At 42.2% G+C, this 13,725-nt stretch overlaps 1 protein-coding gene across 1 annotated transcript; it reads left to right on the forward strand.

Annotated features, from left to right (window-relative positions):
- Positions 1-5,456: 5,456 nt before the first annotated feature.
- Positions 5,457-13,497, forward strand: LOC307029691 (protein FAM200A-like; the record flags this gene model as incomplete). The annotated part of the gene is made up of 5 exons (XM_079665769.1): positions 5,457-6,184; positions 6,285-7,250; positions 7,966-8,131; positions 12,579-13,271; positions 13,484-13,497. The coding sequence occupies exons 1-5, from the start codon at positions 5,477-5,479 to the stop codon at positions 13,495-13,497; spliced, it is 2,547 nt and encodes an 848-aa protein (XP_079521895.1). The 5' UTR covers positions 5,457-5,476.
- Between the last annotated feature and the right edge of the window lie 228 nt (positions 13,498-13,725).

Here is a 13,725-nt window from a genome sequence, read left to right on the forward strand (position 1 = left end):
GCATTATTATTTATAGGCCGAAAAGTTGTTTCAGTCTTCCTTTAAGTTAGGAAAGTATAGAAAATGGTTTGCATATATGTTCTCCTTTTTTTCATGTTTTAATAAAAGCCTTAAATTGTTGTAATACAGAAGATATTCAGATTATATAAAGTGCTATTTTCACTATGTCCTCTGTGTACCTGTACATTCATTTGCAAACAATATCCCCTTTCAATGTGCACACCCTAGATCACAGCTCCTTATTATCCCAGGATGGGGAAAATAAAAAAAGGTGGCTTAAGGAGTGAAAAGTTTCCAAAGGTCAAAAATTAATCAAACTCATTTCCTTTGGAAGAGAAGTATCCTGGAAGCTGCTAACTCGTTTAGCAGATTTTTAACCTCTATTTTCTTTTCAAAGGGCTGCAGATTCCCAAAGGAGCAGACGTCCCTGGCCTTTCCTTTACAACTGGATAAGTGAATCACAATGACCCTCCAAGGCCTGTTTCTGGAGACACAAACATTGCACTTTTTAATAAACAGAAGCAAAAAAAACATGCATTCAGCAAACTCATGTATTTACAAGCACCATTATATCATATGGTAGTTGGAATATCTCACATTACTTATTTTTAAACCAGAGACTTTATGCATCCTAAACAATAACCCTGTTTCATGCCACATTAAGCAATACAAACAGGAAAACCCACCCCAGCTGGGGAGAGAAAATCCTTCTTACTGGCCAACCACTTTATCCAGTAAATACTGCAGAAAAAGGGGACAGAGTGAAAGCCGAATGAGGGACACAAGTGAACCCAGGGTGACGGGCACTTAGTCCACTGTCTGGTGTCTGTTCCTATAATGCAGAACTTCCTCTAGGCAGGAGCGTCTGATTGAGGAAACACACTGATGAAATACAGACGTAGACTAGAGGGTCGGATACATAAGCCTGAATAAGCCCAGAGATTTTTATGTATAAGAAATGTATTAGTTAATAACTGCAAATATCAAAGAAAATAAATAGCTGTGAAAAGGAGCGATGTGTAAATAAATGCTCCAGAGTAAAGATTAACATTGTCAGATGATTAAAATCTGTTAAAATACAAAATGTGGGATTTCAGTGATGAAACAAATAAAAAATACAAAACGTTTTTCCTACACTGTGCATGCAGTAATAAACAACAAGATTTTTAAATGCTAACCTAATTAGCAGGAATATTGATTCAGTTTTACTATTAATTTTGTTCTATTTAGATTTTCAAATTTCCATACATTTCTAGACAGCACTAATTTGAAATACCAAGCTGGAATTAATATATTCTAAAATCAGGATCAGTGTAAATTGTTTTTTTCACAGGGTAAAAGATACGAGACAGCATTTAGGATTAATTTCTCCCGCATAAATAGCTTTGAGCCTAATTTGAACTGATTTGGGTTGTTGGGTTTATGGCCTAAACATGTCGAATGTTTGACGGTAAAAATGTGACTGGCCACACACACTCAGATGTAAAGACACTTGGTAAAAGTCCCCATATGGTAACACGGTGAGCTGGTCTTTAAAATCTGATTAAACCTACATGAGCAATTAACCCCTTACTCCAGCCCCCTTCCTATTAGAAAACATAGTTATTTCTATCCTTTTTTGTTTTTTTGAACAACTAAAATAAATATCTAATGCTATATAAGTTGACCAGAATGCTGCATTTTTACTTAATAAGCCTAGACATGAAAACAAAATGAATAGTGTTTTTTTAAAATACATTTTAACCTGACTCTTATTTTCACCACAAGGAAAAAAATAATCATAAAAAAACAAGAAAACCGTTAATGCTCTAAGGGAAGTCCAGGCTGTAAATGTGCACAATATTCCACATTATATACATGTCATTTCAGAGTGCACTCCAAGTGACGCAGTGTCAAATCTGTGTGACAGATTTAGGTGAACGCTGGTGAAGGGAGCCCTGCGTGGGGAGAGCGGCTTAGGGCTGACTCAAGCAGCCAGTACAAGATCTCCAGCAGGCAGAAAGCAGCGCTGCCCCACCAACACTGACAGCCAACAAGACCCTGACACCATTGCCATCTTCTGACGACAGCCACACATGACTCCTCGTGTCAGAATCCTGAACTTTATACTAAGTTAGGAGACATTTGTTAAGATAATTGCACAAACACAAAGCAGTGGCAGAATGTTAGACTGCTAAACCAGCCATGGTCAGGCAACCCGCAAATTAAGTATAATAAAGGATAATAATTTGCAGACTGATTTGGTGTGTAAACTTAATAGTAAACACAGATTGAAGCAAGAACTGAGCCAGAGTGTAGGACACATACAGCATGTGGAGGTTTCAATATTTGGAGCTAAAGCTTTCCTTTATTCCTAATGTAATGTCTCCCTCTTTTGGTAGCTCATGCAGCAAGAAAAAGCAGAGAGCAATTAAGAAAATTAACAATCAATTTCACATAGATCAGAACGTCAAAATAGGAGGAGCAAAATAAACCTTTGATTCTATTTTCATTTAAATCTATTGAATAGTTTGGTAACTCTGAGTCTCTTTCAATGTTTACGTTGTAAGCGTACATGCAGTGAAAACTTCATTTAAAGATCATCTTGCTATCTACTGTAAAATCACCGTCATAAAGAGGATGTGATAACGACATGGCATAGTTGTCTAATGTTAGATCATATTGATTTAAACTAAAGTTAAAGGTATGATGTTTCTGAGAACTACATGCTGCTGACTTCTTTCTCAAATCTGGGAGCTCCCTGACATCTAGTGGGCAAAAGCTAGACTGTTTTCCAGAGCAGGAAAGGCTATGTTTGAAAGGCCATTTCAGTTTAGTATACCTCTCAAATATACCTACAGACTTCAAGCATAAGTAGTTGGTTTCGAGCATACAGTACAATGGTGCTTAATTATCCATAAAGGACATATATCTATTGTAGATTAAGTATTTTTGTATCAACAACGAGCATTTTTCTTTAAAGGTGACCTGTCATGCAAAATTCACTTTTGTACGTCTTTTATACATGAATATGTGTCCCCGGTGTTCCAGGGAACTCACCAAGTGTCAGAAAACACAACCCTCTCTATTTTCCTCCATACCCAAATCTCTTAAAAAGGGGCTGCAACGGATCTGATACAGACTGATCCAGATTTGAACATTTCTATGACGTCACAGAAGTGGCGCTACGGCTATTGGGCCAACTCCACCAATCAGGAGGAGACAGCCACGGACATTGCCGTTTGAAAGCGCTGGAGACGCTGTAGTACATATGCCAGGCCTGTAGATGGTGCTGTTCTCACAGAATCAGCCCATGCAAAGAAAGTGTTAAATTGAGTGAAATGAGGAATGGCTAAAATGCATGATCTGTTTGGTATTTTGAAAAATAAAAAGTATAAATATGCCTTATATAGGTATGGTCCTACACTATACTATTCAAATATAGCATGATAGGTCCACTTTAAATAACAAAGTGTGCTTTAATATGAGGCACACACCATCATCGTATAATATTTTGAGAAGACATTAAATTAAAGGAATGATAATGCAGCTGTTGCATGGTTGTGGAAACGTATACTCACAGGAGCCAGTGTTGATACATTGTACTTACAAAAGTGCAATACAATTATGGGTATACATGTCAGTTGTAATATGGTGCCAGAAATTGGCAGTTACCATGGCATATTAAAATATATTTGCATCTATGCTATGTGCCTTTGAAGAGTCCAAGGGAACAAGATTTGTTTACTCATCAGTAAATTTGGTTAGGTGAGATCTCTGGAATATTAAATCATCCACTTCTTGACAGACTTTTAAAAGACAGGTGAATTGTATTCATTGCAAAGGCATTTAGCTGAATTGGATAATGCATATTGTTACAGATTTTTCTCTGTTCACATATTTACATACAAACACCATAAGGAAGCATGAACTCATTAAGTACAGTGACCTACTGTAAATGCCTAACTGTTTTTCAATCAGTTAACAATGTTGAACAGTAGAGGTATAAACCCTGAACTGTAAACTTGCCAGATCAATACTCAGACTTTTTTATATGGGACCAAATTAACAATAGAAAGTGAAAGTAATTGAGGCCAAGAAGTTAGACTTTGGTTTATACAGTATGGGCCAATAATTGTTCATTACTGACACATCCAGGTTATAGGCCTAATACATGTTATTTTCACAGCCCTTGGAAAATTACCTGTGAAAAAGGGCTGTGAAGCAATTAAAAAACTATTTTGAAAGCTCACAGGGACACTATCAAGGCAGGTGAAGGTCTTGGACAACACTAATAGGGTTTTGGATGTAGCAGAATTAAAGTAATATTTCATCATATTTACCTAACTAGTCAAGTTCAATTATTGTTTTTCTTTCAAGGAACAGATAAAAAAAAAATCTGTTCTAAATATATACTCACATGCAAGTTATTGATCCTCATTACTCTTGTTCATATTAGTTCGAGATATCCTTTACCTCATATCTTGCAAGCACTTTAATGGAGTACAGCAGGAAAGACATGTCTTAAGGGCAGTGTATAGAACGAGGCAAAATATCAGGAGAAAAATCTCGTTCTTAGAATGTGTAGCTTACTTTTGTATTCTGTCATTTTTAATAAACAAAACAATTAATAGATACAATAATAATAGAGATTGTTGGTTGCAGCTTTAAACTCAACACATATTGAATGGCCTTGAAAGTTAGGTGGGGTGATCCCTTTCTCTAATATATTTTTCTAATTAATCATGAGTCAACAAATTAAAGAAGAAGTAGCCTATTAAATATAAATATGACCTTAATTATGTTAGCTATTTTATTAATGTGACCAATGATAGAGTAGGCCATTCCAGCACAACAACAGCATGACAAATCTCATACAAACTTTTAAACGCTTGCTTCTGACCTCAGTAGAGCCTTCAGACTTTAGTTTCCTGAAGAAAACTATAGGACTACTAGAGCATGAAAATCCTTCAAACAAAAGAGTAAGGGCTGTTTTATATTTCATTATAGCATTTTGTATCTGATTTTGACAACATTGTAACTGGAATCACAGGAAAACTGCCAATCAAACTAGTTGTAAGTTGATTTTCCAAAATATTTTTACCTTACCTGTTCATAAGCACATATAGCTTATTTTTTTTCTTTGCACAAATATGTTTGTCTAGCAGGGATGGGCAACTGGCGGCCCGCGGGCCGCATGTGGCCACCGCCCTCACTTTGTGCGGCCCGCGAGTCAATTTACAAAAATATATTGGTTTCACAGTTGTAAACAAGCAAATCATTTGAACCAGACCCCACTTGTAATTAATAATATTCACCGCTAGAGGGCGCTCCCCCCAAATTCATGAGGCCTGCAGCCAAGTGTATATTGTCTTCTGTTTACCTCGCGGCTTTCCTCCGTTAGCGGGAAAAGAAACATGAGCGCCCAAAAAAGAAAACTGGACCTAGAAAACCGTCTCTTTCAGCCAAAATGGTGTGTCTTGAAACTAAATCGGCAATGAAGGACTACAATTTAAGTCGCCACTACAACAGCACCCATAAAGACAAATATGAAAAGCACACAGGAGCTGCCAGAGTCGCCATCGTTGCTGACCTAAAAGGGAAAATATGCCAGCAGCAGAACTTTTTTACCAGAGCCACGACTACACAGCAATCGTCTCTCACGGCGTCTTATGCCGTTTCCCTTGAGCTTGCTAAAGCTAAGAAGCCCCTGTCTGACGGCGAAATGGTGAAGAGTTGTGCAGTCCAGATGGCTAAAGCATTCGGAGATGACAACATGGCTAAAAACTTTGAAACCGTCTCTTTGTCCCGTCGGACAGTGACACGAAGAATATTTGATATACAAAATCATGTCGAACAAAAGGTAAAACAAGTCATGCATGACTGTGCATACTTTTCCTTAGCGTTGGATGAGAGCACTGATGTGACTGATGTGAGCCAGCTTCTCATCTACACACGGGCCATTAACAGTTCCTTTGAAGTGCACGAGGAGTTATTGAAACTGGCTTCTTTGCATGGCACTACCAAAGGACAAGATATTTTCGCCGCTGTTGAAAATGTTGTAAGTGCGCACGGAGGATTTCACAAGCTCTCAGCTGTTGTTACCGATGGTGCGCCAGCAATGCAAGGAAAGCGCACTGGATTCGCCGGCCTCCTCCGCCAGAGTGGCGTTGACTGTCCAATACTGCACTGCATCATACATCAGGTGGGTAAAATTATTGTCAGCTATTCTAATGGTTTTGAATGTGGGCATTCTTTGTAAAAAAAAAAATCAGGCTAAATCAAATTTCGTTTTGATATTGCAGGAGGCTCTGTGTGCCAAATCAATGAACTTTAGCCATGTCATGGATTTAGTTACCAAGACTACTAATCTCATTCGAGGAGGGAACCGGTCTCTCAATCACAGGAAGTTTATAGCCTTTTTGGATGAAGTGAACGCCGCGTACGGTGATTTACAGATGCACACAGAGATAAGGTGGATGAGCCGTGGAAAATGCTTGGAGAGGTTTTTTGCGCTACGCGCAGAAATCCCTGTGTTCTTGGAGGACACCATCCAATGTGATACAAGTGCGTACTGCGCAAAACTCAGGAATACAGATTTTCTTCTCGACATGGCTTTCCTTGCGGACATTACCTCGCATCTTAATCACCTGAATATGCGGTTACAGGGAAGATGCCAAACCGTGTCGGATCTATATGCGCACATGAACGCATTTGTTACTAAACTGACTCTGTTTAAAGACGGATTTTCAGCCGACCATCCTAATCTGGCGCACTTCCCGTCATGTGAAGAGATGCGCAAAGATGCCCCCGAATGTGAGAAAACATTACCCAAGTACAGAGCCGACATAGAAGCACTGCAGCAGCAGTTTAAGAAGCGCTTTCAAGATTTCCACACCATGCAGCCACGCATCGAGTTATTCACTAACCCCCTCTTGGCTACAATCATCGAGCAGCCCCCTGAGTTGCAGCTTGAAATGTGCGAACTACAGTCAGACCCCTTTCTAGCAAAGCGCCAGGAGAGGGGAATTTCCTTTTGGAGACTGCTACCCGAGTCCCGCTTTCCACTCCTCAGGGATTTTGCGCTCTCAATGGCCAGCATGTTTGGCAGCACTTACATCTGCGAGAGCAACTTCTCTATGATGAAGCACATCAAGTCAAGGGAGAGAAACAGACTGACAGATGAGACACTGTTCCATCTCATGCAAATCGGATGTACAAATGTTGAGATTGACATTCAGTGTATTGTGCAGCAGCAGGAGAGGCCACAAGTATCTCATTAAGAGTATAGCTTACTGATCCAGCTGTGGGTGAAGTTCAAAAAATGCATATGTTCTCGGTTTTATGTATCGAATGTGAGGGAAGCATAGAAACACAATACAAATATGAATATTCGTTGTTAAACTCAGTGTTGGTGTTTGGTACAATAAACATTTATTGCCTATACATATTTAGTTGTTTTCATTAAATTAGGAAATTAATGAGGACATTTTTTTTTGGCCCTCACTATCCTCAAAGTTGCCCATCGTGTTTACAGGACCACATCAGCTGTTGTTGCGTCCGTTGTTATAGCGACATCGCGAATAATTAAGCTAACAAAAATGTGTGCTAACTGTCTAATAACAGTGCTTATTCAAACAAGCTGCTAACTTTTAAAAACAAAGCAGGTGAATTAAAACACTTACCGCGGTTTTAATCACGTTTCCAGATGTCTCCATGACTCTTTATTTGGGGTTCTATTTCATCCTTATTGACCGCCATAGGCGGTGCTTTAGCACTGGATATCTTCTGTCTCGCGCATGCGCAGGTCGAATATTTATATCAACAAAGTCACGTGTGACCTCGTATGACCCGGAAGGCATAAGTTCCGGCGCCGTCAACGAGCGCAGTCCTTTTTCATCTTCTCGCTGCACAGGTTACTACTTTATGAGTAGAAGCCAAGCTAGCTTACTGAAAATTAAGGTTCTAGCTCATCGCTACCTGTAGCCTTGTGATCGTCTCGATCGGAGCTGCGGGCTAGAAAAACGCTCGCCCTCCAAAGGCTGCGACGAGCTAGCTGTCCGCCCTTCCAAGGTAGGGGACCGCGGTGTTCACCGCTCGGACCCTAGGAGCTCCGGACCGGTAAAGAGCGGACACTCCTGCATGTCAGCCGGTGAGATCGCTACCATTTATTGCCGATTGTTCTATATATTCTCAAACTGAGATAATTGTGTACAAATTAGCCGAGGGCTTTCGCTAATTTGTTACTGTGCTATCAGAGGCGCGGGAAGGTATTTTGAGTGGGGGTGCTGAGGTGCTGGACTCCAGTGAACACTATTACGGGCACTATAGAACACGCACAAAAGCACTCTCAGGGTTCCCGCGGGGTCTTAAAAAGTTTTAAATTTGATAATATGAATTTAAGGCCTTAAAAAGGTCTTAAATATGACCCAAAAAAATAGAAAGGTCTTAAATATGATTTAGACGGTCTTAAAAATGATCGGATTTGAAAGGTACTTCTGTGTTGAGATCGCGTCTAAATGTGTTTTGGGGGAAATGTCCGGGCTGCAAAGTAACCAGTACGGTAATAGCCTTTCAGTTCCCCCCAACAATTTGTATTGAATTAAATCAACATGGAACCAGTAATCACTAACTTTGTTTCCCCCGGACCCTTATTGGAGAACACCCAGCTAATAACCTAGCAACCAAGCTTCAGCCAGCGGCAGTCAGAAACTCATGTATCTTCGAATCTACTTACAAATTAATATGGGGAAGTGTCAGTTCAACCGTATTTGGTTAGAAAACATCTAATTTAGTGCTTGGTTGAAACCAGTGGAGGGGAACGTGTTTGAAGCCCGCTGCACCTTTTGCAAATAAAATTTGCGTTTGTTTTGCTAATGTCGCATTAGCTAGTGGAGCGTGAGCTAGCGCAGCAGCTCCCGCAACAACACAGGGCGAACCTCCGGGCGACGTTTGGGTCTACAACGTCAACCCTAAAAGCGGAGGTGCTGTAGACGCTAAATACCGTAGCTAAACACCAATCATACAACAGCAACGATGAAATAGTGTAGCCAAGGCAGCAGAGCTCTGAATATAGCCTCTCTCTCTCTCTCTCTCTCTCTCTCTCTCTCTCTCTCTCTCTCTCTCTCTCTCTCTCTCTCTCTCTCTTTCTCTCTCACACACACACTAGGGCTGCTAGATTATGGCAATAATCACGATTATGTTGGTCAATAATTAATATCATGATTATTAAATACGATTATTCATTGACTTTGAAAACATCCATTTATTGAACTTTAAAACAAATAATAATTTGAACAGTATCTTTTTAACTGTTGATTACCCTGAACGTATAATTAAACGGAAAAACCAATACAAAAATAATTGATACATTTAAATAAATAATATCAAAATAATAAATACCAATAAACAAGATCAACAAATATTTTGGAGCGCCCTTCCACAAGCTACTAAACATATATAAACATGATAAATAAATTAGAATAAAATTAATTAGATCAAATATGTTGTAGTGCATTGTCACAACCTAGCAAAGCAAAATAATCGTTTTTTTCGATTATGTTGTTTTCGTAATTGTGGCAGGCCAAAATCGTAATTGCGATTAAAATAAGATTAATTGCACAGCCCTAACACAAGCGCACACACACACACACACACACACACACACATACATACTCTAGACGTGTGTGAGGACACAGTTTTGTGTACTGTTATGCTGTTATGTTCAGTCATTGTTCTTATGTTGAACATGAATACATTTACTTTTTAAGTAATTATGGGACGTATTTCTTCTTTCATAGCAATTTTCCTTCATACTTTATTGCCGTGAAATAGGTCTTCAATTCTATTCAAAGTGGTCTTAAAAAGTCTTAAATTTGAGTTGGCAAAACCTGCAGGAACCCTGACTCTCCACACGCAAACACACAGTACACCCGCGACTGTTACAATGAAGGCTCGATAATCGGCTCACGGCATATAGGCAGGGGTAAAGTGCTATTTCTTATGAGTGGGGAGCGGACCTCACCTCCTCTAGGGAGGTCCGGGGGGGATGCTCTATGGATCTCTCAACACCCAGAAATGAATGAAACACAACTGTAAGCAGATGTTCTTTTTCTTTATGGATATTTTACAAATCACTCCCCTTTCAAACTGTATTCTTGTTTTACTGCCATATAGTATTTCATAACTGTTTTTCCTTTATTCTCTTATTTTTTTTATAATGATCATATGAAGGTGTGCCGCGGAAATAATCTTTTGAATAATTTTTGACCAAACCATTTGAGACCCACTGAGATAACTTAGACTAGAGTTAACTATCTAAAAACTCAGATTGTCCGTTTAGCTCACCTGAGCCTCTCAGTCCTAGAGGAGAGGACTCTCCTCCAGCTTGTTGTGGAACAAACAGGTCCGTATGTCCGTTAGTGCAGCTAGCTAACCAGATGCTAACAACACGGTCCCTGCTGGCACCGGTCCCTCTCTCCCTCTCTCACACACACTAAATGTCCTATTCACACACACACACACACACACACACACACACACACACACACACACACACACACACACACACACACACACACACACACACACACACACACACACACACACACACACACACACACACACAGAGAGAGAGAGCGCCGAGCTTGAATGACACAAGCACACTTTTATTTCCATGCAACTCTCTGATTGGTCTGGTGTCTTGCCTCTGTTGCATTCACTGAACACGGGAAATTACAGTCCTTCCGTCCTCTCTAGTGTCATGATGAGGTTCACGTAAAGCACAGTTAATGTATTATATTATTGAGGTAGAATTGTCCGGGGCTACAGAAAAAACATTCGGGGCAGGCCAAAATATTATTTTACCAACAATGTGGAATTTATTGGCTACATATTACACAGATTATGCACAGCCGGAGCAGCAATAACCGTCAAATAATAATTCAGACAGGGGAGCTCCGCACCCCCTGCCTTCCGCTAGGGGGTGCTGCAGCGCCCTCACCACCCCCCTAGCCCATGGTGCTAGTGAAGAGAGCGTCTCTGCCCTCCTCTCACTACATACATTTGGAGCCTTACCTGATTCTATCGTCTAGTTAGCTGAGTGCTTCCGTTCAAGCTAACTGTTACTGCGCTAGTGAGGAAAGCGTCTCCGCCCTCCCCTCACTACATAGATTTGGTTCTTTACCTGATTCTATCGTCCAGTTAGCCGAGTGCTCGCGTTCAAGCTGACTGTTACTGCCCTAGTGAAGAGAGCGTCTCCGCCCTCCTCTCACTACATACTTCTGGTTCCTTACCTGTTATATCATCCAGTTAGTTGAGTGCTCCCGTTCAAGCTAAGTGTTACGGCGCTAGTGAAAGGAGTGTCTTCGCCCCCTCTCACGGCACACAATTGGTTCCTGTTCCATCCTCCAGTTAGCTGAGTGCTCTCGCTTAAAGCTACTTGCTACAGCGCTAGTGAAGAGTGTTTCCGCTCCCCTCTCCATGCACACAGTTGGTTTCTGTTCCATCCTCCAGTTAGCTGAGTGCTCTCGCTCAAGCTAACTCTTACGGCGCTAGTGAAAGGAGTGTCTTCGCCCCCTCTCACGGCGCACAATTGGTTCCTGTTCCATCCTCCAGTTAGCTGAGTGCTTTTGCTTAAAGCTACTTGCTACAGCGCTAGTGAAGAGTGTTTCCGCTCCCCTCTCCCTGCACACAGTTGGTTTCTGATCCACCCTCCAGTTAGCTGAGTGCTCTCACTCAAGCTAACTTGCTACAGCGCAAGTGAAGAGAGTGCTTCCGCTCCCCTCTCACTACACACAGTTGGTTTAATACCCGGTCCATCTCCAGTTAGCAGAGTGCTCTCGCTCAGGCTAACTCGCTACGGCGCCAGTGGAGAGAGTATTCCCGCTCCCCTCTCACAGCATATATACCACGAACTGACCACTATCTTTTTTCTCTCCCCAGTTAGCAGAGTGCTCATGCCCACGCTAACTACTATTGTGCTTACTCCCCTCCACCGCAGAGTTTGTTTCCTGGCCCAGTTATTTACAGTGAGCTGAGTGCTCCCCCTTGGCGCTATGTTTAACGGCTGTAACACCTGTATGGCTTTTCTGCAACCAGAGGATGGCCATGACCTTTGCCCCTCTTTTCTTGGCCTCGAGCATCTGAGGGAGGGCCTTTCGGAGGACCCGTGCATGAATTGCCCCATCATGCCTCGTGCGGTAAGAGCTGCTAGACTAGCCAAGGTTGAACTACTGACTGTGGGTGGCCTTCCCCCTGCACAGTCGACTACATCCCAACCTACCCGTCCTAGGCGTCGGGCAGCAGAGGCATGGGGCTTGTCTGGCAAATTAGTCATCTGATGAGACTTGAGACTGAAGGCATCGATAACATCTTTGCCCATAATCTTAACTCCAGGAGGGACGTAGGGCTTTTCTTTCATGTGAATCTTCATGTGTTGTTTGAGGCTGGCCTCCACAGCAAACACAGCTGACACAGAGGTGTCCCGCCCAAAAAGAGGACTAAGCCTGATAGGGTGTCCTCTAGGGTGGACCTACTCACTACTGAGCTTGCCAAGATGAAGTCACTCCTCTTGGCTCTCCATTCTGGTGTCCGTACAGAGCACGCCGCTGCACCCAGTCCACCCATGGCTGAGCTCACTCCAGATGACGATGTGTCCTCGATGGCAGCTTCAGCCACTCAATTCAATGAGTACGACGGAGAGGGCCCGTCCCATGCTTCTGGGCCTGGCTCCTGTAACTCAGCTCATGCATCCTCGGAGGGGGCGGATGTCGGCTCCATGGGTACTGTCATCCGCATGGCACTGGCCAGTGCGTTCTTCAGGCGCACTTTGGCACCCGCCACCCTTGCAGTTCCTCCCTCTTGTGAGTATCTGAGGGAGTTACATGCATGCTGGAGGGACACTAAGACTCTTTCCCGTCTTACGTCCGATGGCGGAGCCCTAGCAGCCATGCAGGATGCGTCAAAGGTCGGCCTTGACCACATGCCGGCTGTTGAGCCTACCATTGCTTCCCTCATAGTTTCCCCTGTCGAAGCTCTGAGGTCGGAGGCCAGGTGCCCTCAACCCCAATGTCGGGTCACCGATGACCTGCTCACTAAGGCTTACGATGCAGCGGCACGCATGGGCCGTATAGGCAATTCCCTCTCTCACCTCATGCTCAACCTCTCAGCTTCCCTGCAGCAGGAGGCTCTTAGCGCTTCCGCTACCAGCCTCAGTGATTCCTCATTACAGACGTTTGCTCTGCAGTCTAGAGAGCTTGTGCGCCTGAGGTCCACTCTCGTCCAGACTCAGTGTGAGAAAAAGTTTTTAGAGAGTACTTGTCCATGGACAAGTGAGTTTGGCAATTTACTTGTCCGAATAAATGTTTCACTTGTCCATAGCTATACTTTGTGCATGCATTGCTGCACCTATTTTAAATATGATTAAATATCAACATAAAGCATACAAGAATCTGGGTTACTGTAGGTACACATTTTATTGTTTATTTGTTCATATTGTTCACAGTGTCTGGTTTCTGAACTTCTACCATCAAGGCACATCAAATGAATGTCAGATATAAAATAATAAGATAAAACAACCAAGTACTAACAATATAATGTTTTCTCCTCTGTGGGACTAGTAGACCTGCTAGCAGCAATGTATGGCTTCAGGCTCAGGGTGGTTGTTCACTGCAGCTGTCTCTCGAGCTGGCTGTGGGGCAGCAGGCACAGGTAAGTTGCTGTTCACTGCAGCTGGCTTTGGGGCAG

The sequence above is a fragment of the Notothenia rossii genome (genome assembly GCF_949606895.1).
Source record: "Notothenia rossii genome assembly, chromosome: 2".
NCBI lineage: Eukaryota > Metazoa > Chordata > Actinopteri > Perciformes > Nototheniidae > Notothenia > Notothenia rossii.